The 27,989-nt window shown below is 42.0% G+C and overlaps 2 protein-coding genes across 7 annotated transcripts in view; one reads left to right on the plus strand and one right to left on the minus strand.

Annotated features, from left to right (window-relative positions):
- The first annotated feature begins 679 nt into the window (after positions 1–679).
- Positions 680–2,575, plus strand: id2a (inhibitor of DNA binding 2a). The gene is made up of 3 exons (XM_058090404.1): positions 680–1,145; positions 1,225–1,286; positions 1,903–2,575. The coding sequence occupies exons 1-2, from the start codon at positions 780–782 to the stop codon at positions 1,279–1,281; spliced, it is 423 nt and encodes a 140-aa protein (XP_057946387.1). The 5' UTR covers positions 680–779; the 3' UTR covers positions 1,282–1,286; positions 1,903–2,575.
- Positions 2,576–3,395: 820 nt separating this feature from the next.
- Positions 3,396–27,989, minus strand: part of kidins220a (kinase D-interacting substrate 220a) — a 45,124-nt gene continuing 20,530 nt past the window's right edge. For 2 of the 6 annotated variants that reach the window (XM_058090390.1, XM_058090391.1), the window contains exons 24-32: positions 15,986–16,164; positions 13,736–13,947; positions 13,180–13,296; positions 9,975–10,007; positions 8,448–8,564; positions 8,236–8,334; positions 7,273–7,494; positions 6,281–6,502; positions 3,396–4,498 (exon numbers count right to left, since the gene is read on the minus strand). In XM_058090390.1, the coding sequence (XP_057946373.1) occupies positions 3,740–4,498; positions 6,281–6,502; positions 7,273–7,494; positions 8,236–8,334; positions 8,448–8,564; positions 9,975–10,007; positions 13,180–13,296; positions 13,736–13,947; positions 15,986–16,164 (1,960 nt within the window). In that variant the 3' untranslated portion in view covers positions 3,396–3,739. Of the gene's footprint in view, positions 4,499–6,280; positions 6,503–7,272; positions 7,495–8,235; positions 8,335–8,447; positions 8,565–8,660; positions 8,676–9,974; positions 10,008–11,266; positions 11,327–13,179; positions 13,297–13,735; positions 13,948–14,434; positions 15,224–15,985; positions 16,165–27,989 lie in introns of those variants that run through there. The other 4 variants (XM_058090395.1, XM_058090392.1, XM_058090393.1 and 1 more) reach the window with 4 other exon arrangements.

A 27,989-nucleotide genomic window follows, 5' to 3' on the forward strand; every position in this document is an offset into this window, starting at 1 on the left:
GGCTGGAAAGTATTTTCTATGCTGTGTAACGAGGTTTAACGTGTAAGAACACTCACACATTAAAAACCCACATAAATGCAGCGTGTGAATGAGGCTGACCGTTTTTTGACGTCCCCCTTCTTGGTGAAGCTTGGCAGCTCAGCGCAGAAACTTCACACCGGTCCGGACTTGTGTGGATTAATCAGACGCGCCTGGGTTCGAGTGGATCTAACACACGCGTCCTGCTGACAACAAAATACTGAAAATGCAAGAATGATGTTTTTCCCACATTCATAACACAGTCATTATCATAATGAGACACGTCTATGAGCAAAATGTTTCAAGGAGGGGAGGTTTGGTTTGTGAATAAGTGAGTTAATCACTTTGTGTTTTTGAGTTATTGGCCACACCTTGTCAACGTCAATTGCGAGGCTTGTGATGCATTAATTCTCTTGATCAGAAACAGGTAAGGGCTTAATTTTCCAAATTGCCCACCGGAGCTGCTGAGGCTGTCCTGTGGGTTCCGCCTCCTTACTCGCGTTGCCACTAGTAACGACGAGGAAGAGAGGTGGGCGTGTGCCGAAGAGAGCCAATAGGAGCGTGGGCCGGCTTTGAGTGATACAATCCGTCCAGCCAATCAGCGCATTAGTCCCGCCTTTCAGTAGCTGCCAACCTGCCGCCTATATAAAGCACTCTGCTGCGCCGTTAATCCAGTCTGACCGATCATCGCTTGAACGAATTGGACTTAAAATAACCAACTGGCTTACTCCCAAGAATCGAAATTCAAACTTAGGAAGAAAATGAAAGCAATAAGCCCCGTACGGTCCTTCCGGAAAAACAACGCCGCCTTGACGGAGCACTCGCTGGGGCTGTCGCGGAGCAAGACCCCAGTGGACGACCCGCTGAGCTTGCTGTACAACATGAACGATTGCTACTCCAAGCTGAAGGAGCTGGTGCCCAGCATCCCCCAGAACAAGAACGTCAGCAAGATGGAAATCCTGCAGCACGTCATCGACTACATCCTGGACCTGCAGATCGCGCTCGACACAAACGTCGCACTGGGCACTAGCCTGCATCACCCGTCGCGACCGGGCCAAGGGGCTCCGGCAGCATCCAGGACCCCGCTGACCACCCTCAACACAGACATCAGCATCCTCTCGCTACAGGTACCCGTCTTTAAAGTGGCTCATTTCCCTCTTTTTTTGTGAAAACGAGACAGCGTCCAAATAACATGTTTGTTTTCAGTCTCCCGAGTTGCCATCGGAGCTGACGACAGATGACAGCCGGACTCTGCATCGCTAAAGGCGGTAAGTAGTCTGGTGCTCCTGTCTGCTCACGCACGCCGGCCAAGAAGGCTCTTTTATTTGATTTATTACATTTCCAGTCAGCGAACCAATCGGACATTTGTGCCAGTGACATCGCAATATGCTTGTGCAACCTAGATCCAAATACTGCCATATGCTTACAGTAAAAACATGCAGTTGGTGGATATTTATGTGCATGCAATGGAAGCAATTCCTCCCTGTAGGCAGTTGTCAGGCTCGCATTATAGCCTCTTGTGTCTATAATGAAGGGCATGTGCAAGGAGGGAAAATAATGGCTGTTTTGGACGATGTCTGCACATAATTGGTACAAGAAGTGGGTAGGCGCCAGCTGAGCGGCAATTACGATGATTCTTCCCCAGATTGGAAGCTAAACTTGTGCAAAAACATGTGTGTATGTGTGTGTGTGTGTGTGTACATCTGGAGTGCAGGGTTTGCTTAGTATTGGGAGTGTTTGGTTAAATGTTAAAAAACTGTGTGGCTTCCTCCCTGGCGCCAGTCTGTCCGGAACTCTGCCCTGTTTGCCTTTTTCTAAACACGCCTCTCTCTCTCCTCTCTCTCACTCTATCTCTCTCTGTCTCTCTCTCTCAATCTTTTGCAGGTGTTTGGTCAAGACTTTAAAAAAATCACACAGGACCTGGGGAGCATGCAGGGCTTCCCCCCCTACTCCTTTACAAAAGAAAGAGAAAACCACACCCCATCCTCTGTCCTCCTCCAGGCCTGCTGGATTATTTTTCCTCCCATCATGATGAGAGACTTTGTGCTTATTATGGGACAATCTTTATGATGTGATGTGCTTTGTTTTTTGGACAATTTGTTATTATTTAACTTAAGATTTATTATTTGTGGGTCCTTTCTGGAAATGGAAGGCGCGTTTATATTCCCAATAGTGGGAGGAAAAATGAGATTATTGTCATGAGGATTATTATTATTGCTATCTCCCCCCTTTCCGCCTTTCCTCTTCTTATTCTCACCCTCCCTGTTGGAAGTCTTCGCTTTTTTGCGGAGGTGGGATCTTGGTTATTTACTGTATAAAAGGAAAAAAGGTTTAGTCTTGTCTTGTCAGAATTGTTGGCACATGAAGGACTGGACGTTGTTTAAAGAAGTAAAAAGAAAAAAAATGACCTTGTGAACTCTTCTCGGGAGTTTATCTTGTATAGTTGCAGGCATCTCTGCAAAACGTGTAATGTTGTACTTAATTATGCTGAAACTTTTTATAAAAGTAATGTAAATTGTACCTTTTTTATACAAAATAAATGTCAAAAGCAACCATATTACGATTCCTTGTGTGTGAGGTGGGTAGAATATACCATTTGTCACTTTGAGAATTCCTCCACAAATTACGATTCCGGTGGATCAAACCACCACAATGTGACCCAGAATGGTGCAAAAACACAGTGCGTCACTTCACACACAGGCAAACAGCACCTCAGGGTGCACAGTTGCATAAAACGCTTATGTAGGGCGCTCTCTGACTGCACTTTTACTTCCTTGGGTGCCATGTAAAGTAAATGGGATTAGATGGTTTAAGCGTGACAGGCCGAGACATTAAAGCAAAAAGGGGTGGGGAGGAGGGGTGTGGAGGGGGCTGTAGGCTGTTTTATTGCATGGGGGATATATATATAGTTTTAAAAAAAACTAGACAAATATGGAAATTTTGCTTTTGTATGACAAATGAGACGAGCAGATTTTGTTATTTTAAAAAGCACAAATTGAGGACTGCCTGGCATGGTAAAGTGACATTTTGGTACTGGGTGTGTATGTCAGGGTACTTGCCATTATTTCTTCAAAAGCTTTAAAAATCTAAATCAACACCCTTTGAAATGTCAAAACTGAGCATTGTTGTTTGAACTTATTTGCATATGTAATACAATATATCATTAATAGTCTGCTTAAGTATTGAAGTACCTTGTAAGTGTCCTCAAAGGACCCCTGCAGGTACCCCACTTTCGGAGGGGAGGTCATCACCAAGAGTTGACAGCCAGCATCAAGCCGAAGCACAGTTTGTATGGAAAGTGCGCCATCTATCGGACGACTGGGGATACAACTATCATTGTAACGGCATGAGTGATCCGATTCTCCTGCAAGAAGAAAAAGTCAGTACAAGAGTTGACAGCAAAAAAAGGTGTATTGATTTAAATAACACAATTTGACATAGTTTAGATGCGAGAACATTATTTTGGAACATTGAGAGTGCATGCGAATAGCTTAACAGAAAGAAAGGTCCACTGACAAACATTTATATCCATTTCACGCCTTTACCTCTACGTTTTCTTTTCAAGCTAACAATGTATTTTTTTGTAACATTCCATCTACGGATAACAAGCACCACAATGAAGACACAACTGCACCATTAACAATCCAAATTTTCTAATAGCTAACACATTCTACGTTTCCTCTATTGCACTTGACAACATTGATAGTGAAAGTATGTGGCCTCAAAGGACGCTCTCTCTCTCGTCTCCCAGACTGATGGAACGCAGGTTCTGGTTGTGGTGGACGGTGGCCGTGGTGATGGTGGTGCCGCTGCCTGGTGAGATAATGACAGCTGGCGAGACGCTCGAGGGGGAGGTGGCAGCCTGCTGCTGGTGGCTGCTGTTGTTGGCGTTGGAGTTGGCGTCGCTGCTGTTGTTGTTGAGCGTGGTGTTGCTGTCGCTGCGGTTGAGGTTGCTCACCCCGCCAGCGGGCCAACCTTCATCCGGGCTGCTCGCCATCAGGCTCGCCTCGGACGCCGCCTCGGAGCAGATGGACATGCGGGCTACTGTCGCGTCCTGCAGGCCGCTCAGGCTGCTGGGGAGGAGGCCTCTCTTCTTCACCAGGACCTCCAGCTCTAGCTCCATCGCACCCTTCGCTAAGCCGGGCTCGCCTCCTGCCTGCTCTGGGGAGCTGTCACTGGATTGATCCAGGTATGCTTTGGTGAGGAAATTGGAGGGCTTTGCTTTGGCTTCTTTGTGGAGTAGAGGTGTGGTGTTATCTGCCTCCTCCGGGCTTGAGTCTTCATCGCTAGACAGCTTGCGGAAGCGAGATCCAGCCGGGTTGGTCCTGGAACTCGTGCTGTGGTCCAACTTCTCATCCTCTTCCGTGATGGGATCCAGGAGCTGGGCATCGGCCCCTGAGGGAGCGTCTGTGGCCTCGCTTGCCTTGGAGACTCTCTTGGTGAAGGACTTGCGGCCGTCTTGGTCAGCTCCTTCCTTGGCCTGGCCAGTGGGAAAAGGATTCAGTGATGAGAACACGAAAACATAAACAAGCAGAGCGATTGGGTGGGAGGTCTCTGAAGAGGGAATTCATTTTAACGTTTTGGGCCAACAGAAATAAAGTTAGTAATTAAAAAGTAGCAATGGTTGACTTTTTCCCACTATACAATATAATAAAAGCTCCTGTGCTATTTAGCTTTGAGAAGGCAGCATATCTGCACTATATGCTTTCCCATCCCCTTAAGTATATAAAATATATCAATGTATGTATATTGCAAGAAATTAAGCTAAAAAAATCATCATGTTCTGTGAGATGAAGCGTTATATAATTCAGTCATTCATTTTCTACCGCTTATCCTCACAAGGGTTGCGGGGGTACACCCTGGACTGGTCGCCAGCCAATCACAGGTCACATATAGACAAACAACCATTCACACTCACATTCATACCTATGGACAATTTGGAGTCACCAATTAACCTAGCATGTTATTGGAATGTGGGAGGAAACCGGAGTATCAGGAGAAAACCCACGCATTCACAGGGGGAACATGCAAACTCCACACAGAAGATGGCTGAGGGTGGGATTGAACTTGGGTCTCCTAGCTGTGAGGTCTGCGTGCGAACCACTCGAACACCGTGCAGCCCGCCTTATGTAATAATAATCATAAAAATACTACTGATAATAAGACAAATACAAAATAATATTAAAAACTATTAATATTTGTATCCAAATATAAATATTTTATACAATATATTAATATAAATTATCCACTATTAAGAAGTAAATTGGATAAAAAAAATATTGCACAGTCATGGTGCAGAACTGATCAGAATCTTAAAACCAGTTGAAAATTGCTAGAATATACCAGATGGCTTCCAACGTTACTAGCATGACAAGGAGATCCCAGCTGAGATGTTGTCTATTCTACCCTGCACCGTGGGGTCCATCATGATCTGGGGGTGCTTTTTCATTCAGTGGAACACTGGAACTTCAGGTGGTGCAGGGGTCATCAAATAACGGCTGGTTACGTACAAATGTTGCAGCGGGCACCCCTCGTTACTTTCAACAGGACAACGCTGAAGTTCACACTGCTCGCTTGCCCAAAGACTTCTTCAGGGAGTATACCATTACTCTTTTGGACCATCCCGCGTGTTCCCCTGATTTAAAACCCAAAGAGAACATTTGGGGATGGATAGCAAGGGAAGTTTATAAAAATTCCCATCAGTTGGTGCCCTTCGTGTAACCATCTTCGCCACTTGCAGCAACGTTCCCAATAGCCGCCTGGAAACACTTGCATCAAGCATGCCCTAACCAATTTTTGAAGTGATTAACAAGAACGGTTTGAGCGATGGTCTTAAACTTTTGATCAGCTGATAAACAGCCTATTTCCCTTTAATTGGTCTTTTCAATAAACTAATTTTTGCTCTGCTTTTTGTCACACTTCCCCTTCTTGCTTTTGCATATTGTTGCTCTACCTAAAACCTCATTAAGATACAAATGTGCAAAAGGTAAATTCTAGCTATTTTTCCCAACTGGTATTAATATTTTGATCAGGTCTGTATTATTAAGGTTTTTGCCATCTACACACAAATGCTGAAACTGGACAATGTTTTCCAAAAAATCCATTTTCCTCAGCCTGCAATAAGCCCAATAGAAATCAGGTATGTGTTATTTTTTGTTTCAACCAGCTAGCTAAGGACACTAAGCATAACAACATGATGGAAAATGATCTATGTGAAGCAGTGACCAGATGTTAAACTGTGTACGTGTGACTGTCCTCCCACCCCTTTGTCATCTGAGCTGGCAGACTGCAGAAAGTGTCCAGGGTGGGGCTGCACAGGCCTCTCCTTCTCCCCGCTGCACATCTCCAGCTGTGACATCTGAGAAATATACTCCCGGTAAGCGTCATGGTACTCGGCCTGCTGCTTGGCGGTCAGCTTGCCGATGTCGTTGGAGGATTCTTGGGAGATGAGGCTGGACATGCTGGTAGTGCGGGGAGCCGTAACCTGGCAAGAGGAAGAAAATGACAAATAAGAGGGGAAATTACCGACTTGGTGAAGTGGTCTGCTGTCCTTCAGACAGTCACAGTGCATGTTGGAATTCATGTTTCCTTCAATGAACCACAGCTCCCCAGTGCTGGCAAAATTAATGCAGTTCCAGAACATAATGTTACCACCACTATGCTTGACTGTAGGAAAATCATAATTATATTGTTGTGTGTTATTCCAGTGTATATGAAATCTCTACTGCTATACAAGACGCACACTGACTACTCTAAAGTATATAAGTATATAAGTTTTGTCCATTTATTGTTCTTGAGAACATACTGTATACTATAAAAATAAATAACAATGGCTGCTGAAATGTAGGGGTGTATACTCTTGTGACATACTGTGCACTTTGTTAGAATAGACAGAATAGCAATTTTGGTGTTGAGACGTGTACAATTTAAGTGTATCACAACAAAAATGTTAGTGTGCTTTTGTTTGAGATTTATGCCACAGTGTGCACTTTTTTTAGTCTACAGTTGCGTTCAGGAACACCACTGACTTCCTCTACTGTGCTCCTTTCTTGCTTAAATGAGGCGCATGAGGCCACCATGAAAAGGACATGTGGTTTTGTGACAGTTTTAAAGTGTTTGACCTGATCGGAAATGTTCCATTTAAATGTGCTTACACCAGATTACCGCTCTTTACAGTGTGGGGGAGTAAAATGCACATGCTGCATATGATCTTATCTTGTCATGGCGGTGTTTGTGCGCTATAAAAGGACTGACCGGAGGCCACTGTGAGCTGCTGTTGTGTCTTGGAGGCTCTTCTAGGCCTGCTCCGCTAAGCTCCTCGAAGCTTAGGTTGAGGCTGAAGGCCCCTGACTCTCGTTGGGCTCCCGCAGAGCGTCTGCTGGGCTCTCCATGGTAGACGCTGTTGCCCTGCTCGCTAGGAGCTCGCGACTCATCCTGCAGCAGAGCCTGGCTTTCAGTTTGTCGTTGTTCCATCACCTGGAGAGGAAGACTACATTTTAACTCAACACAAACTCACAAGTTTAAATCATCCAAACAAGTTATGTTGCACAATGTGTGCAAACAATATGTGTTGGCTACTATGAGCTCTTCCTTATGAGGAACTGTCCATTCATCCCTGACAATGACCTCCCTTCATCCAGATATCAGTCAGCCATCTTGGACCAGATGGCTGAGCTCGCTGTGTCCTGGCAACACAACACTGGTTTAGTGCGTGAAGCAGTAAAGACGCCGTACTTTCCAGCTGCTCTGATGTGTGAGCTCGGCATCAGATGTCTGCTAAAAACATGACTGGTTTATTAGGAGGCTGCTACACATGTTCGTGATTGCAGGCTTCTTGTAATGCGGATTATCAAATCTCCATTCCAATATCTTAGCTTAGCACAGGATGTCGTATTACAAAACGCTTCCATCTTTTGGGAGGAAATACCTAGGAGTAGCAGGCTTCATCTCTCAAGGCAAAATCTCCTCTGAACAATTTCTACATACATTTGTGCACTGTTCTTATTTCCCACAGAAGTTCGAGCTGTTGTCATCATACAATTCAAATCAACTGTACAGTTATTTTAATAATTGCAGGTTGACTTATTGTTAATTTAAGTACACCTGTACAATCTAATGTGAGCCAATACAAGATATCTAGTTTCGTTATTGTAACTGTAGTTTGCAGTGCAAGTCTGTGCAGGTGTACTTAATGTGTCCAATAAGCTTGGAGCTCACCATTCCCCTGAAGAGCTGCCAGTCACCAAAGTTCATCTCCATCTCTTTCTTCAGCTCGTCCAGGTTGCACTGAGCCAAAACACGTCCATTTATATTGGCCTGCAATGATTTCGGAAAACATAATGAGTGGATTAAGCAACATTTAAAAACACAGAAGAATCACAAAACACAAGAAAACAAGTGTGGAATATTAATGTGATTGACAGGCGCACCTTCTTGATGGTGGAGGTGTACTGAGGCAGCATGTTGGTGTCTATTCCATCGATGTGTTTGAGGCACTCACACACCGCGTCCGTGCTCATAGAGCTGAGTAGGACGGCAGGAGAGGCCTACAAACACATGAAATCGCAATGAGAAATCATCACGTCTTTGGGAGCCCTAGTTACAAGGGCACGTTAGACCTTTCTGTTCATCACTTATGAAACACTAGTGAGAGATCCCTGGGGAGGAGGCACGGCGGCTGGTGGTCACAATTCCACACACACAGTCACACAAATTAAGGGGAAGCGCAAACAAAGTTGCCAACCCGTCCAAACAGTTGCACCACTTTGTTCTTTTTTTGGTGTGCACATATATAAATACGCTGTATAAGCACATAAATTGTATGCACCGTACTTATGGGATGGAGACTGTAAGTCTGAGTGGTCGTCGTCGAACAGCTACAAGACTTGGACCACCACTCTCTTTCCATTCCTTTCTACCTACTCGTGCTTCCATCACTCTGTAATCTGTTTACTGCACTAATATCCAATGGCCACCCAGACTCTTGATACGAGGCTCAAAAAGTATGGCACTTAATCAGATTAGAGAGGTGTTAGACAAGAGGAAAAAGAAAAAGAAGCTTGTATAATATATTATTGTACGCCAGGTGCTAATGCTTGGCAACAGTGGGCAAAAAAGAAAACCCTGCTACTTGTGTAAAAATATTAGTGCAACTGTGGCATGACTACACACAACTGAGGTGATAGTATTTCCAGTGAGAAGTATCTGATTCTACAGCATGCTGTGATATTGATAAGGCAGTGTTAAGTATTAGTTGGGGGTGTGGTTGGATACAGAATAGGGTTGCAGCGGTATGCTGGTTTCACAGCTTGTACGAACACTGATGGGTATCGTGAGGACAAAACAGAAAGCTTGTTTTCAAACTTTGCACAAAAAACTACAGTATTTATAAATGTCATGAATAATAAATTCCAGAAAATGGGGGAAATAAATACATTGGAATACATGCAAATAGGTGTTAAAAATGTGCCCATCATCCACAATCCTTATATGAAACATGAACACACATCTACGAGAACAAGGCAAGATGAGATTTTAACATTACTTTTGAGAAAAGTGCAATTAATAAACATATGACAATATATTGCAATATAATAATTTAATTTTTGGTAGTATATTACAACATGACTATGGTATTAATTAATATTTTTATCAATATTATTATAAAATTATCATCATTATAACATCAATGATATGGGTGACATATGATGAAACATTATTTTTACTCACTATATTTATCCATCCATTCCTACTGGTATTATACAGCTCTATTTGCAAAATTCCTGAATGAAAGCTTCCAATGAAAAAACTGATTTTGCCCACACTTTTGTAGCCTTTTTTGTAAGTCAGCAATAGCTGTGTAAAAACAAATCTGCCCAAAGTGTTCAAACCGTCAACCCTCCCCATACGGCTGCAACCCTGCTGGGACTGTAGAAGCAATGAGACCATAGATGTACCTGCTTTGATTTGAAAGGCAGTGACTTTAAATGCTTGATAAGGAGACAAAAAGAGCAGACGGACAAGCGGTCAGACAAAAAAAAAAAAAAAAGAAATCACACAATGATGCGAGGCCAGGGGTGCACCTGTGGAAAAAGGCAGACAAAAAGGCAGAAAAGCACAACATCAAGGAGCAGTAACCAGGGAGAAGGCAGCTCCTTTTCATTCATGCCAGACTGGAAGAGGTGAGACTATTGGAAGTAGAATCGCAACACAAGTAGATTTTTTTCACTGCTTCTGGACTCACAATGTTTGCAGACAAACCAGCTAGATTAGAAGTTGAAGAGAAGCAGAGGTTTCAATTTAGCCACAACAGAGAACTTGGGTTCTGGAAAAAACAAATCAAATATCAGCGGGTGTGTCTAAGTGTGTGTGAACTGTCCCGGCATGTGTGTGTGATAAGACTGTAATTACAGCTGGGCTGAGCTCAGGGCAGGGCAAGAAGAAGGATGGGGAAGAGGAAATGGAGCTCTGTAGAAGAGGAAGCGTCTTGGTAAGGAGATAAGCTGTAACAGCGCTGGGCTCTTTGTTAGTGTGTGTGTGTGTGTGTGTGTGTGTTGCCAGCAGCCCCAACAGTTGCTCTGATGATAATCCCCGCAGACAGAGGAATCCACATTCACACTTCTATAAGCTTGGCAATTATACTGGGCTCGGCCTGCTTACATATCCGAAGAATTACACATAAATGGGCCTGCACGCATACACACACACACACACACATATCAACATTCACAGATTTGAGAGAAGGGATAAGATGGGCTGATGTACACGGAAAAGCAGGAATGAGATGAAACTGAAGACATTTATACTGTAGAGAAGATGGGACAAAAGAGCAAGAGCAAGATGGAGGTGGAATGGAGAAGATAGACACAGTCTTCTTTCTATATTCAAATCTTTAATACAGCTCCTTTAAATGCTTGCTGGCTGCAGCCTGATAAGTGGCTTTGTGGAGCAGGCGAGAAGTGTTATCACTAATTTGTTCCAACAGAAGCTGCTCTCTCTTTGAATGTGTGGAAGTCAGAGCGTCTCTCCATGCATCCCTGTGACACGTGCGCATCCATTTTAACAGACTGTGGTAAAGGTCACAGTCTGGACTGTGGGAATGTGTGGTCTAATAACTCACATGCACAAAAAGAGCATGTTTCAAAGTCACTTACAAGGCATGCATGCAATGTTCACCATGCTTGAGGTTTGCCAATCCATCAGCGGGCAAATTATTAGTAAAATGCTACTTTGTCTTTTATTTGGTTACCATGGAGGGGTCAGAGGGACAAGAGGGGAGGCTTTCTCTGGCATCCTCTTCTATAGCATCCTGACATGGGCACAGAATAGAAACAAGGGGTTGTGTGCAGTCTCAGGGACTTTTCGCCACTTATCTATGAAATTACCTTCTAACTCTGTCTTTTGGGTTTACCTGAGAAAATGGGTGGAAATGTGATTCTGATACACTAAGGCAGGGGTCGGGAACCTTTTTGGCTAAGAGAGCCATGAAGGCCAGATATTTTAAAATGTGTATCTGTGAGAGCCATATACATTTTTTTAAACATTGAATGCAATAAAATGTGTGCATGTTTATGTAAGACCAACAGTTTTAGATATAATGGGCTCTAATTATGTAGACCAGGCACACTACCCCACGCCAATGGGGTGTGGCCAGCACACTTTCGTGAGCAGCGCAGTGTCTAATAATAAATCAAATACTTGCTGCCATTAATGCAACTTCTGCTGCTGCATGGTTTTGAACCGTATTCAGTACACGTATTTCATTCTTTTGGCCATCTTCACCAGAAGGCTTGGTTCTGCAGCTTTAGCTATTTGACTAAAGGAGGAAAGTTTACATTTACATGTTTTTTTGACATCTCAATGACCGAGGTAGACTACAGCATTACCCAGTAATAATCAAGTTTTGGTGTTTGACCTGGAAAATATCATCAGGAAAGATGGATATGGTTGGCCGTATTGCAGCAGAATATAGATGGACGAATTAAAATGCATAAGAAAGTTGTTGATTTTGAATATTATTTTCAACAGTCATTTCTGTGATGGTTTACTTTAAAATGTTAGCAAAAATACATTTTTATTGTGGTAAGAAATGCTTGAGAGCCAGATACAGTCATCAAAAGAGCCCTACCTGGCTCCCGAGCCATAGGTTCCCTACCTCTGCACTAAGGAGAGGAGTATCAAGGAGACAGGGTGGAGGAAGGAGCAGGTGGAAGACACAAAAACAAAGAGACGAGGTGGAACTAATGATACCCCATTTTCATTTTTGGTTTGCGACAATTCTACTCACTTTGTTATTGGAAGAAACAGATACGATCAGGTACCAGAAAGAGTACCTCTGAGGGTACATTGACAGAACAAACATTCATGCTCACATTAGCTTTCACAATTGGTATGGTAGCTCTGGACACTGTATTATACTCCACAGTCTCCACTTTGCTGCAAGAGTCCTTTTGATTTAATGCCCTCATCCTCCTTTTGGCCGAAAACCTCTTTACGATCTTCGAAATATGTTTTTTGACATTGTTAGAGTCCTCCAGACATGAACTAACAGCCCCATAGTAAGTAATATAGTAGACATAATAAAAGAAAATAAGTTTCAAGTGGTCGCGGGTCACAGCCGCAAGAGTAGGTTGTGTTAGCTTGGATTTTCATTAGGTATTATTGTGCCTTGTGTGAGATAATTCAAAACTGGAATTAAAGCCTGCTATTTGGTTGATCAAGTCTGGTGATTGTGTCGTTCACTGAACATTACAGTAACATTACTAACACCTAGTGTAGAATATCTTTGAATGCGTCTTTTGAACACCTTATATTTGTATTTTAGTTCATTTAGCTTTATGCTTGAAAATGCCTAATTTCTTAAATGCTTAATTACATGAAAAAAGTGTAACATTAGCTTAAATATGCATATATTTATTAATAGAACTTTTCAAAACGGTGATAGAGTGAAGCGTGTAATTTGAACTGCAAAGTACATATAAACCTTTAGACTGCATATATGTGATTGGTATTGGTATCAGTCGATTGCACTCATGGATTATTGGGATCGGTATCGGCAGCATAAAATCAAAACATCCCTAGCGTTAACCTTGCTCTCACCAATCAATCAATTACACGACTTATTACATTCATGTTATTACATTCATGACATTTTCTACTTACAAGTCCACCGGTGTTGTCCTTTGGCTGACCAGGATGCTTAATGGAAGGGCGCAAGGATGAAGGAACATGATGGGAGTAATGCCTTGGCAGGTGATACACATGATGGGGGAAATAAGGCTAAGGAGGCAGGAGGGAGAGGAGGTAAACATAAAATGAAATTATACAAGGAGGGAGCTAAGGCAGCAGGGATGGACATCATGATGCATTAATTGTGTGGGATTGATGGTTGACTAATTGCACTGAACTACTTGGCTGCTTGATTCAGTCGTAGCGAGTAAAGATGTCGTCAGTCAATTAAATTTTGTCAAATGCCCATCCCTGGCAAACAGAAATATAAAATAAACAAACGCAAAACTTTGTACTTCTCATTCAAAGAACATATCCAGTTGACCTGTTTTGGGTGCTAATAAAGCAAACCGGTCATGTGACCTCCAAAGCTGACTGAAGGATCACTATACTGTGAGGAAGATATGAAGCTAAAACCAAACGTGTTGTTTGTGGTTGCGGGGAACTTGAAGATGGATCTGATTGAGAGCGTTCCTCGTTCCTGCCTTACCCGATTGTAGAACGGATGCTGAGGACCAGTCATCCCACTGAAGTAGGCACTATGAGGCTGAGGAGGCAAGGATCCAGCGAAGGAGCCTGCCGGCGAGCAGATGGGGGCGTGCTGGCCGTATCCCACCTGCGGACGGGGCACTGCCTCTTGCAAGGGCATGGTGGGATACGTAACCCCTCCCACGTGCATCTGCTCTCTGGCTGCACGGACATCTAAGAAGAGGAGAGAATCACGGGGGTAGCGAGGAAGAGAGAGGGAATTGTTTGAGTGTGAGGCTGATGATCATATCTCTGGCGATGACTATAAAGGCCCCTCAGATGGTATCCCTGCATCGATAATTCAGTTTTATTTTGTCATCTGCGTCGAGTTAAACAGTAAATAAATAGAGGAAAATAATTCTGGGAAAAGATTGAATAGATGACTTGCAAGCAAGTGATGAACTATATCAGATGTCAGAAAAGAACTTCAACAGTGAATTCACACTTTGAATCTTGTGATTCAATTTGGTTACAAAGCAGCAGGCTTGTTGACATTGTGTTTTTTGTTTTGTTTGGGTTCTTTTGAGTGATATGCCAGCTATGAGATAATGATATACAAATAAATGCACCCATGTAAACAAACTAAATACCATAGGCACACACACACACACAACAGGACTGTGCCACCATTGTTTCCCAAATCAATCTGAGCAGTGCTGAGTAAGAGATTTGGTGGAACCTCCCAAAGTGAAGTTAAACAAGGCTGGGGACAGGAACAGAGTGGCTCTGTGTGGCTGGCAAGAAAAACTAGAACCCAGAAACAGAAGGCACCAGAATGTCTCCTGGTTATACAAGTGGCAGCTGAATGACACACTGAGTGAGACCCAAAGCAGCCTGTGAACACAATGGGGGCCTTATGATGTGAGTCAGGCTCATGGGCGTGTATCACTGACGGCACTGCCCACTGGCTGGACACAGGACACTGGGCACTAAGCACCGGCTGGCCACAGATGGAGAGGAGGGAAGGAGATGACCTTCCAAATGGAGGTGAAAACACCTACATTTAAGTGAATAAATGCACTATTTTTAGAAGTTTCTTTAGGTTGGTCCACTGTGTGAGTCAGCACTGCTTCAACAGACGTGGTGTGTGTGTGTGTTTTCCTCCGGTCTCCTCACATCATGATGCAGCAACTTCACACTTGGAATCACTAACACTCTCAAATGAGTTGAACGGACACTGACGCACGGCATGAAAAGTACGGCACTACTGTGGCAATAGTATTGCATGGTATTACGTCACTTTGTAACTGTTGACGGAATCACGGATGATTTTTTTTTTTAGCTTTACGTGTACCAAAATCTAAACATGCGTTGTGGACTAAGGGCTTTTACTACATTATTTTCTGTGTGTACATGTCTTGTTCAAAGAGGGTACAGCAGTGCGTTGGTGCGGTCCTCATTCAGGACTAGAGTCCACTTGGAGCTGGTCTTTCAGGTGGTCTCTGTCCATCTGTGAGAGCACACAGTTTAATCGACAGACTGAACCAGTTTTATTGGGAATGTTGATCCAAAATCCAGCAAGAAGGCATTCACAAAGGTGGGCTGTACCCTCTCTGAATGCATACACATGGAAAATAATGTATTAAAAGTCTACCAATCGCAGGTCTAGGTTAACATTTTTTGGAAGGTGCATGTCAAGCTATGCAAGAGAGGAGGGGGAGCGATCATGCAAGTGCCTTTGAAGCTTTAACACGTAAAAACGCTACCACTTAGACTGCACAAACAAAATGATATGGATCAGTGACTTTCGTTGCTCCCTCATTGGCTCAGCACATTGCAGCTCGGCTCCTCAGGTTGTTCATGGTGCTGTGGTTGTGTCAGAAGACTGTGTGAGGCAGGTTATATTTTTTAAACATGCACATTTTGTTGACTGTTTTAATGGATATTAAGCATAATTAAGTTCAGCCGGTTGGCCTGGCTCTTTTTTTCCTCATTTGGCCCCTTGGGAAAATTAAAGGGGACCTATTATGTTTTTTTCACTTTTCTGACCTATAAACACTGTTAGAATGTTGGAATCTTGTGCTAAACAATGCCAAAGTTTCAGATAATGAGGTTTGCAAATTTGGAAGTTTGGGATGGCTCTGAACGCTCGGTTTCAGAGAGTTTTTTCTCACTGTGATTTCACAACTTATATTTTAGAAAATCAGAGTGAAGCTGCAAAATCGAAGTGCTGAGAGATTAGTGTATATACTTTACTAATAATGTGTAATACCTGCTATTATCTCTCGGAGCTTGGGGTCCAGATTGACAGTACAGGGCAGGAACATCTCCACATCTCTGGCAGTGAGGACGGGAGTTCTGGAGGAGAGGAAAACCTCAAAGCTGCGGATGTCTCCATCGATCTCCAGCAGCGGCTCCACATCCTTAGTTGTGGGAATGTTCTTGGACAGCCTGCCGGGCAGAAAAGGAAACAATCATTGGAATTGGGAATTACTGATCATGTTTGATTATGTTAAATTAAAACATTTATGGATTATACTATTCAGACACAAGTATTGGGATACCTAAGTTTTGCACAGTTCCAAAGCGATTTCTTATCTGAAAACAGATAAATAATTAGTATTCACGATTAACTAATGATTCTAAGAAAACAGGCCACTAGTAATTAATTACAAGGCACAGTATGCCTTATGTAATTCTGCATGGTTGAATGTGAAATTCTGTTCAAAGGGGGAAAAAAACATGAAAGTCTGGTGAAAAAAGAAAAGGAAATAAAAAGCAGCACTGTGAAGATGAGCGAGATCAGTAACGGTCATCATGATCCTCCTCCTCATCATCATCATCAGAGGGGCAAGATAACCAGATTTAGAGAAGACAAGATAGCAAAAGGAGGGGATGTTCGAGGACAGATAGAGTGTAGGATGTTATCTTCACTGAGCAGAGGAGGAAACCTGAGAAGATGACAATCAGGGCAATTTAGCAAGCAGCAGACGGAAGCAACGGTTAACATGATGTTTGTTATCACAGGCTCTTCATAAACACTACATTCTGAGAGGCTTGCACTACTGCATCAGTTTATTTCTTGTTTATGCCAAAGCACAACACTGTTTTCTATTAAGAGATTCAGATGAAAAGAGTTCATGCGACACTTTTATAAGGTTAAAGGCACATTTAGAAGTGGCAACAACAGTTTTATGAGGTGGTAGAAACATTTTAAAAGCAAATTGTGAATCTTCAGAACACGTTGCATTTGCAACAATGGTGTTACAAGTGAGTTCCTTTCTTCAATCAGACATGAAATCATGAAGTTCAGAGGGCCTTCTCATCAGCACAATGTGCCACTCCACAATCCACATAGAACAGGCTTTTGCCTAATCTCTGCCTCCATCGCTCATTTGGGTCTCAGTGCCTACCCTTCTCTATCCTTACATACTTCACCATTTGTCCATGGCAATAAAGTAGTGACCTACTCTTTCCGAAGTCAAAGCAAAATTATTTTGGAAAACACTGATTTATTAATATGTTTAAAACATAAGTAGACACAAAAACTTGCAGTTACGCCAAACATACAACATACAGTGGTACCTCAGTTTTCATGAAAGAGGACCTATTTTGCTTTTTCCACTTTTCTGACCAATACATGTTGTTAGAATGTTGTATTCTTGTGTTAAATGATGGCAAGCATCAGGCAGAAGTAGTTGGAGTTGCTTGGTCATGTCGAAGAGTCAGAAGAACAAGCTGTAATTAACAATTTGTGTTTATTTTATGTAAGTAATAGAACAAAAGCGGTTGTCTGTGTAGCATTATAGAGTGTGCATCCATGGAGAGGATTGAGTGTTACCTGTATGCTTGTATAGTAAAAGCTCACTGATGTTTAAAGTTGCCAACAGCCATTTCCCATTACAATCTCTGGGTTTACCCAAGTTTTTGAAACATGGCTCGTTCCGCAAAAATGACCACATTTCCACTACCGACGTTGAGCCAAGATTGCCTGCACTCAGTAAATGCGGACCAACGTTATCACTCTTTTACCCCTTTTCTACTGTAACCAACTTTGGGGTTGGTGCAGGATTCAGTTCGCGGCCGGGTGGAACCTGAACTGACCCCAACACCAATTTGATTTTCCATTGTCCTGGGGAGCCGTGTCATTACGTCACAGGGGTTAACCCTCTGATCAGCAAATAACGGGAAATTTCAGGTGTTTTTTAATGACCGTTTTTTAATCAAAACACAAACAAAGTCACTATAGTCCTTGACAATGTACATTATTTACAGTTAAAATATCAATATAAAAGGTGCATAAATTTTGCAAAATTTGAACAAAGGCTTCGGGTTTGAGTATGTAGCAAGGGTAGGATGATCCATCTCATCACCATTGTTTTTTGAAAGAAAGATAAAAACATATTAAACCAAACCACAGTTGCACAATACATGTTACTCCTAACATGATTATCGCTTAACAATGAAACTAGTTTGTAGCCATATAAACAAACAAGAACGTGGTCACAATATTTTAAGATCACACACTAGTGTACACGTAATCAACAGCACCTCTGCTCGTTGCTGAAAAGTAGTGCACCCCATTTTGGTGCACACTAGCTGCTTGGCTTTTAAAAATACACATGGGTTTACAGTAAATGTACAGTAGATTTGCTGGAGAAGAGTTGTAATTACAAATGTTAAAAGTGCTGTTTCACATTATCGTGAAATGAGTGTGGTTTAATACGGAATCGATTAAATTTTTTGTTTTCCAAGCAATCCAATGTGAGACCCATTTCCAGGCTCCAAAACATTATTATCATGTAACCAAACAATAAAATGGCCCATAAAAATTAACCTCCTTCTCATACATCACCCATTCTGTATGCTAGTTATGTTCAGCTGGGGACACATCCTAAAATGCTTTGGGTTTTTCCCTGAGCCTGATCGGGTTTTGCAAGTGAATACAGGCTGGCCAATGTATGACTTTATTCAATGATCACTACAATTGCCGAAGCACTCTGGCAAAGTCAGGGGAAGGTCAGTATCAACACAACACACTGTTAGCGAATAATGCAACTCTCAGCTACCATAATCTAGTTAATACACGGGTGAAAATGCCTCACTTTTCACCATCAGCCTGGAGGAATTCCAAAGCAGTGAATGCCTCATAGTCGAATAATGGGTGGATGGAATATGCAAGTTAAGTCATTTCCACTTCCGACTTTTCATTGCTCCAACAATCCAGCGGAAAGGTAGGGGTCCACCTGCCTGTTCAAGGGCATTCTGACAGGACAGATGGTTGGTGATGGACTCATCTGCTGTTGCAGGGCACAAACCTGTGACCTTGTGGTTGCAGGACGTCTCTAACCAAATGTGCATGTCTGGCAAGACATGCAAGTGGAGGAGGATGTCCAAGTTAAGTAAGGAAAGCTCTTGGAGGGGGACAGGGAGAATTAATGTGTTGTCTTCATGAATACTTCCAGTTTTCAAACAATCAAAACTTTGTTAGCCCACTTTAAGATATGCTTTATCGATTATTCAAACTAAAACACTAATTACAGAAACGGAGGTAATAAAATGTGCTGTGAACACTTGAGGACATACAGCTGGCTCCTAAAGGACAGAGCCTTCTCAGAATTTCTCCCTAGAAAACAGAGGGTTTTTTTAAGACCAATTGAAAAATTACAAGAACTTAGAGTGAAGTGAACTTAGAAAAAGTGTTTGTGTCCTGATTTCTTCAGACTCAGTGAACTTGTAATTTGAAACCCGCTCCCACACTTCCATGACTTACACAAAATAATTGGGGGATGGCGGGGGAAGTAGACCTTGAGGGACGGAAGAGAGCGTATCTGGCCGACAACGCATGCCCATATAAGGAAGCGTTGCAATCTGTGACATCACAAACCGCCAGTGTTAGAAAACCCTCTGAAACCGAGTGGTCAGGACCATCTCAAACTTCTTTCAGGATTCCCTTCTAAATATAAAAACCTCTTTATCCGAAACTTTGGGATTGTTTAACATGTGAATACAACATCCTAACAACATTTATAGATCATCACCATAAAAAAAGAATACTAGGTCACCTTTAAGAAGTTTAAAATGACTGTCTTACTGTGTCCAACCGCAGTAGCAATGGTGCCCTACAAAAAGCATTGCTTATGCAGCGCAACAATCCAACCGTGTTGAAAGAGAGAAAGATGCTTTGTCTTTTTCATCAAGAGATCATGACATTGTGGATGCCTGAAGGAAAATGACACTGAATGCAAAGGCTGTGGTGTTAAACTTTTGATCAGCTGATGAAAAGCCTATTTCACTTTAATGGTTGGTTGGTTGTAATAAATCGCTTCATCAAAATGTTTTTGTCACACTCCCCTTTTTGCATTTTGAAGGTCTTCTTTGAACTAGTCTTAAAATCAGGAGTGTATGTGAACTTTGTTTACCCAGCATACGGCAATAGGTTATGAATATTGCCTGCACACACAGATGTTCCTCTCACAAGCAGTACAATATCCGCTAAAGACTGCAACGGCGGGGAAACTGAGCTGTCAATATCATAACATAAACCCATATTTGGTTACTGATTCCCATGAACTGTACTAACCTATGTATAGACTGCAAAAAGTCTGTTTTCCCACTTTTCCAGTAGGCTTGCTGATGTTTATTAGTAGTACTGCAGACACAGACCAACAGGAGCCAGCAACTCTCTCTTTTTTTTGTGGCACGGCCACAGACAATCAGGCCGTTCATTAATGGCCTGATTCAACTGTTCACATTTTGTATCCTTGAAAATAAAGGCGCACAATGACATTTCAGCCAAAGATAAGAAACGTGCTTGTGAGGTTTCCAAATCAAGGGCATCCATCAGTGGGTTACACCCTGACAGATGGAATGGAAAGAGGAGAAAAAGGAAGAGTCAGAGGTCTATTTCTGATAGTCCCGGCTGACCGGCAAGTGAAACACACATTGCTATAGACAGGAGTGAGGCGTGTTTGATCAGGGAAAAAGATCCAAGCAGAGGAAGTGCAGGAATGGCATGACAGTGAAATGACAATTCGGTTCAACCACATCAAATCTTTTGCAGACAACTAATGATGACGTGTTAGCCTTGGCATGAAGAAATTGACACAAGTCACTTCAGGGAGTAATTCTTTCAGCCAACAAACAAAGGAACAAAGGCATTCTAATCAGCAATCAATTTGCCAAACAACAAGAGGGGTGCTTCAGTTATGAGTGCCAAGGAAGTGGGGTTTGATACTTTTAAGCAGACTGGTGAAAAGTGAGATAGAGGCCACGAGGCATCCCAATAGCCATGCCTGCACAATGGGCCCATTGACAAGACATAGCTTATAAACACAGCAGTACAGGCGCTTAGGCCCTACTGCTCACTGTGTGGCGCGGCCACTGGCAGCTTTCAGGGCTTATCCAAATGCTAATAGGTCCAAAAGCCGACTGGAGTATAGCCTTTCTTCTCCTCTCAGCCTCCCACACGCTGCCGGGAATACAGCAGAATCCATCTCTCTATGCCTTCCATCTTCTCATTGGAAGCTGGAAGCATGAATGTGCCACTTGACTTGCTTTACAGCTGCCCTCTGTGTTTAGAGACAACAACGCACGCACAAAGAGGCCAGGCCCGAGGTCAATGCATTCCACTGGCGGGCAGAGTCACAGTCCCTAGTAGTGTGTCTGCTAAGTGTGTGGATGAACCAAGATGGGGGCCTCTCTGGGAAAACAGTGGACATATGGGCAAAATAAGCTGTGGCTCTGACGCTGTAGGAAGGTTAATGTTACATACGAAGCAGCATGGCTTCTACCACCCTAAAGTCAGAATGGGCAAAACACAAATATGTTTTCGCTTGAGATGACGCCGTGTTATTTGTTTCCACAAAAATCCTGGCAAATTGTCTTGATTTGAATCAAATGCTTCAAGTAATGTGGACGCATTGCTCTTGTCATTCTGGTCATGACTGTGCCAACTCTCAAATTGTGGTCTGCTTTCCATATACATTTGTGGCATTGTTTAGCTGTCTTATACTAAGCTGGACCCGTGCGTCCATACGCAAACCACAGAGGCAGCCATGCTAATGGGAAACACAACTGGCTGATAACAAGAGAGTGCCTCTCGTGAGCAGAACTCTGGATGCCGTGGTTCGTTGAAATGTTGATTAAACTCATGTGTAGCCCTGAAATGGAGCCTTCCTGGTTCCAGAACCTCCTAAAAAACCTTAACTGAACCCCCTGTTTAAGAAAACAGCAAAAAACAGTCAACCTCAGCTTAGTGATTTATGCACAATTGGAGGGCACTAATTGCACCACAGAGTTCATAAGGGTGCATGTGGTTGTTTGATAGATAGAACAGATTAATAGTTCAGTGATCTAAGAGGGGCAGCCTGCTAAAGTGAAGACAAATGTGCTCCTCTATGAAAGGCAACACATACTAGATAAGTCAAAAAAAAAAATCCCAACGGTGAAGCATTATTGTGAAAAATTAAGCTCATACTCAAATGATAATCCTTGGGTCAATGAGGAGGCCGTGCATCAGAGATAAGGATGGGAGAATGTCAATTTGAAAACAAGTATTGGACACTCGACCGACAGGAAAAGGGGAAAATGTTGTGAAGCCAAATGCTTAACTTTTGACAAGTGTATCTCATCTTGATTCAGCTAGTGGAATTTCATCACGATTATGAAAGGGCACACATTGCCAGTGTATACAAATCTGATAGACAGATCGGTGCAATGACATGAGCGATTCAAAAGCTGCTTTCAAAGCAATGGTGGAGAAGAGGACATGTGATTGATCCTCCTCAATATAGCCAGATAAGGATAAATCCCCATTTTGTCCTCTTCGGATGATGTCCATACATGCCTGAAAAAGCCAGGATCCTGATATTAGTTATGCTGCCTTTTCACCACACAAGACCAGCTCGGCGAAGGTCAAGTAGTACCATCGGAAACTATGAAATGGCAGTTGAAGGCATCGGTTTTTGGTGCCAAATGTGGACAAAAGGATCAAGACAGATTGCTAAGACACCTACAGAAAGTGAAAATGGATGAGCTCCTGGTGGAGCCTGTGGGAATTCATCCAGAAAAACATTTGTGAGGTTAGAGACCTTGCTCAATATCCCAATAGGCTTGGGGTCAGTGCCACTGAAATGATTCTCAAACTCATTAAAGCAAACCCCTGAAGCATAAAATTGACATTTCTAGTAAGATCAATAATAGTCAGAGAGAATGCACCAAAAATATGCATAATTGATTAAGAGATTTATTTCTACACCAGACTATCATATGTACTCATTGTTCTCAATGCGGCTGAGTGGCAAATCATGCCATCCACTTAAAGGTCATCTCTGACCCTCTTACAACCCTGCACTGCTATTTATAATCATTCTAGTACCTTCCAGGGGTTCCAGTACAAGGTGACAGCAGCGAGATCAGTCATAATATGCAGCACTGCAGAAGTATCACAATATCAGGCATTTTTTGCCATATCTGTGTCACATTTAAATGTTAATCCGTCTCTTCGGAGGAAGCGAAAAAGCAGAAGTCCATAAGGGGATGTGTACAGGAGGCTTTTATTGCATTCAAAATGATTCAAAATGGAACAAAGCGTTTCTCTTGTTTCAGACCAATTAGACTAATCCGTCAACCTCAGCTTACTTCCACAACTGAAAGGATTTAGCTTTAAGGATTTTTCAAGCAAAAGAATTCTTTCCATTGGCGTGTACAAACACAGAAACTTGGGACACACAAGAGTCACCTACACTACTTAGCATTAGATGGCCTGGTTTGTACTGCATATTTTAAGCGGCTCAATGGGTAGTCAGTGGTTGTGGAGCGAGTGGGCTGTGGCTGATTCATGCATTAGTCAATGATGGCAAACACCAGTGGCGTGAAGGAATGACAATGTCTGACCAAAACATACAAACATGCATGAATAGAAGCGGGGTATTATAGCTTTATAAAGGAGTATGAGGAACACAGGACACAAACGATCAATTTGTGTACGTCGAATCCCAAAACATTTAGCAACACCTGAGGCAGTCAATCCTGATGCTATACAATATCTCATAAAAGTGAGCAACCATTTTTATTACAAAACTTGGATATACTTAATAGTTATCAGTGTACAGCTGTACAGATTTACTATCTAGTTAAAATGAGCCAACACACAACTATTATTGTATAAAAACTAGAGCTGTCAATCGATTACAATATTTGCTCACGATTAATTGCATTTTGCCTGTAGTTAACTCAGAATTAATCACATTTAATCACTTATAAAAAAAATTTAAATCTAGAATAAGTAGGCGAATCTCTTTGTGGTAAACGATTCAATGTGCAACTACAACAAATAAATTTTATGTAAGGGATATAAATTTCACAACTGTTTAAAACATCTTTATTATGAGCATATTAGCTCTTAAACTTGCCTACAAACGTTCAGCAAATGTGAGGGAGTCTCTGAAAAACAAAGTCCACCAAGCGGGATGGATGGTGGCTCTGTATTCATTTAGTGCTTTTCATTTGATGTTGTTCCTGCCATAGTTTTATACATATAATACAAAAACACATATAATAAATAGCATCAATCATATTGCAATAATGTACGTACGTATGTTTTACCAAGATGTTGAAAATCGAACTTTGACAGCACTGATAAAAACACAAGTATGTCTTGTCCACAGTAAAACATGGTGGTGGTAGTGTCATGTTCTGGGGATGTATGAGTGCTACTGAAAAGCTCTGGTTCATTAAAAAAAAACATAAATCCCAACATGTACCTTGACTGAGGATAGCATAACTGCAGACTTGCACCCAAACTGAGCACCAGTGGGGTTATTCTCAAGCACAACAACTATTCGTTGAGATTAAGTTTAGATATTGACCTTTCATTTGAGGACAGCAAAAGCTGAAAAAGTTTTCATGCAAAGAAAACAACAGAGAAAGGTCCGCCTCATTTTTACCCCCCCCCCCACAGCCAGATATTTTAAATCTTATTAAAAGGGTTTCACATAAAGGGAATCACCCACAAAAGCGTTGGAGCGGCACTTTTATCCCAGCACATAATTGCAACCAAATTACAATAATTAAAGTAATTCTGAATGGAGAAAGTGTCATCTCAATGTTTCAGCACTTGAGATAAGAGTCTCTCTAATTAAGACTGAATTGCCTGCCTACATATTCATTCTCAGTGCAATTAACAAAAAAAGAAAAAACTTTTGAAGTGTCCAAGAAGTGTTTGGCTATCACTAAAACAGGACTTTTAAAAGTTGTTTTTTAAATTAATTGGAAAATACGAATACGAAATACGCTGGCTGGCTGTGTATTCTACTCAGTAGGAATAACAGACAAAGGAGAGTTCAGTATATACAGTATTGCGATTGTGACAGGGAGGCTCGATGGACTCGAGAGTCTATTGTTTTCAGCTTGAAGTCGTTTTTTCCACAGTTGCAATGGTGACCACGTCTTTAGCAATGTGATAAGACACCACTTTAGCAATAGCACACTTTGCACTTTTCATTTTATGAGGAAGGTAACAGGAAAAAGCTTTGTGTTGTGGGAGGAGTCAACTCATTTTTACACATGTGTGACATTTGAAAAAGCACAGCTTTACCACATAAAACTATGTATTCCGCAGTTAGCTTTTCTAATTAATGCCAATTGATTTTCCATTTTGCAAATGGTGGTTCACTTAATTTTACACTTGTATGACAAAGTACAAAATATTTATTTTAAACAGATTTTATGATGCCAACAGTTTGACTTTTTAATTCCACAACTTCCTACATGATAAATGTTTCAAAATACTGAGAAGTTAGTCCTCTGGAACTGATAGTGCTTGATCTTACAGTCCAGTGTATGTAGTACAGTTTGAGGTGGGTTTTTTGCATTGATTTCAAGTATTTGCAAAATAAATGCAACTAACTACACCTAAATGACAACAAAAGAGCCTTTAGACGTGATTTAGTGACATGGAGTGAAAAATACTGTCAACAAACATCAAAATGTCAAATTTAGGCAGTGATTGCCAGTCAATCATGTGACATGTGGTTAAACTTTTATGGCAGTGTGTACTGGAATGAGAGAAATATACGGAAAGTTCACCCCTACTACTGCAAATCAAAAACCTCAAAAGTGAGAAAAAGACTTTTGTGTTTATGCAACAACAAGATGACTTATGAATACGGTCTTTCATAATTTCGCTTGCAATGCCCGTGGTTAATCCCAGCTCTCGGCTCCTGCCCTTAACCTCACTTGACAGCAGTTTTGTTTGCAGTGTTCCGCTGCCTTCACTGTGTGAATGTGCTAGTTTGTTGAACGCAACCGGAATCTCAGGGTCTGATTAATTACATGGATTCTCTAAGGATTTGGGGGGTGACATATGTTCTTCTAACTGGTGAGAGAACGTGTGTGTGTGCGCTGCAAGAACCACGAGCACCAGATTTAGGTGTGACTTGATGAGGACATATGTTCAATTGCATTGGCAAAGAGAGTTTGCGCGTGTGCACTTTTACTCCAACTCGGGTGTGAACATGTGGTCAAGTGTGCAGCATCTATTAGGTTTGTGTGTACGTGGGTTAGTGTAATCATCAGAAGATTCAGGTGCGGCGCCAGAAACCCACTTCAGAGTGCAGCAGGGGCATCCTGGCACGGACAGGGCACCAGATGTCAGAGCGGAGCAGGAACCTGCTCAATGGACCAGTGGCGCTTTTTTTTTCCTGGTCGTCCAAGAATAAACTCACTGTGGGGACAACTGAAACCACTCTCGTACTTCATTGGCTCCAAATACATTGATGAAATGTTGAAACTTTCTCACTAATTTTTGAACATTTGAGGGTACAGCTTGCAAAGTAAGTAATTTAGTTTGAGTGTGTGGTGGGAGGTACAGGGGTGACCATGTTGCCCAATTTTAATTTGCATGACGGTCTGTCACTGTTTGCTCCCCAGTGTTTGCAAGAGCATTTCAAACTCTGCTTGGCTCTTGAGTCATCACGTCCAGCCAATTTTTGACAAATGTTACTTGATCATCAGTCCTTGACATAGTCTAAATAATAATATATATTATTAATGTGAAGAAAAAGGATCCTTGAGGACACTTGAGGAACTTTTTGCAGTCAGCTCCAAGGGCATGATCGCTAGCTCGTTTGATTGACAGAAGCTGGCAGGCTGTTATTTGCTGTGGAACGGACACAAGTGGACGTCTGTAACGACAAGTCACAGGGAAAACTGGCTGCTTGGATCGCAGCACTATTTAATGGGCCTGATTTAAAATGAGCATGTTTGCTCATCAGTTTAATGTGCTGTAGATAGGCAGCAAATTAACTATCCACCTTAATCTCCTGATGTATCATAAGCAGAGTTGCAAATGGGGCGTAAAACAAGTCACGTTGGAAGAATTACAGTATTGAATTTTTTTTCTTTCGAGAAAAAAAAAAACCATCTTACAGTATATTCGTCTTATTCAGGGTTGAGAGATTTATACATGCAAACAAACAGGTGGTGCCAAATGCCTTTCCCCAAGTGAGTCATCGCTTTTCTTCCTGTCATTCACATACATACACACACATCAGCAACCTGCAGCGATGCAGCCCTCATGCAGAGATTGTTAGTTATTATTAATTTCATTTTATACCGCTTATCCTCACAAGGGTTGCGGGGGTGCTGGAGCCTATCCCAGCTGTCTTCGGGCGAGAGGCGGGGTACACCCGGGACTGGTCGCCAGCCAATCACAGGGCACATATAGACAAATAACCATTCACACTAATATTCATACCTTTGGACAATTTGGAGTCACCAATTAACCTAGCATGTTTTTGGAATGTGGGAGGAAACCGGAGTACCCGAAGAAAACCCACACATGCACGGGGAGAACATGCAAACTCCACATAGAGATGGCCGAGGGTGGAATATTTGTGCTGTTATGTAGACCACAATCTTTTCACCTCAGCAGCATTATATGCTCGACTGTGATTATTTTCTTATTACCATTATTATTTTTTATTTTTTTATATCATGAATTATTCCTTTTAGAATTCACACAACACTGTAAAAATGTAATCAGTTAGTGGCACACACATTGTTATGAGTGGGGTAAGTACAAATTTGTTTTTAGGGTTGTCAAATGATCAAAAAAATCTGATTAATTGCAGTTCTCAAAATAATTTTGTATGACTCACCATTTCCATTCCGTTTACTGCATTATATGAACAGAAAGGAAAATGGCAAAAAAGGACTGTGTAAATGTGTATGTCTGTGTTATTATATATTAGAGATATTTGATCACCTTCCTG

Source organism: Doryrhamphus excisus, chromosome 13 (genome assembly GCF_030265055.1).
Source record: "Doryrhamphus excisus isolate RoL2022-K1 chromosome 13, RoL_Dexc_1.0, whole genome shotgun sequence".
In the NCBI taxonomy this organism is placed as follows: Eukaryota; Metazoa; Chordata; class Actinopteri; order Syngnathiformes; family Syngnathidae; genus Doryrhamphus; species Doryrhamphus excisus.

Bases quoted from the DNA above. Each gene is read 5' to 3' on its own strand.
- id2a (XM_058090404.1), top strand. From the start codon at position 780: ATGAAAGCAATAAGCCCCGTACGGTCCTTCCGGAAAAACAACGCCGCC. The intron at 1,146-1,224 runs GTACCCGTCTTT...GTTTGTTTTCAG, and splicing joins TCAGCATCCTCTCGCTACAG to TCTCCCGAGTTGCCATCGGA.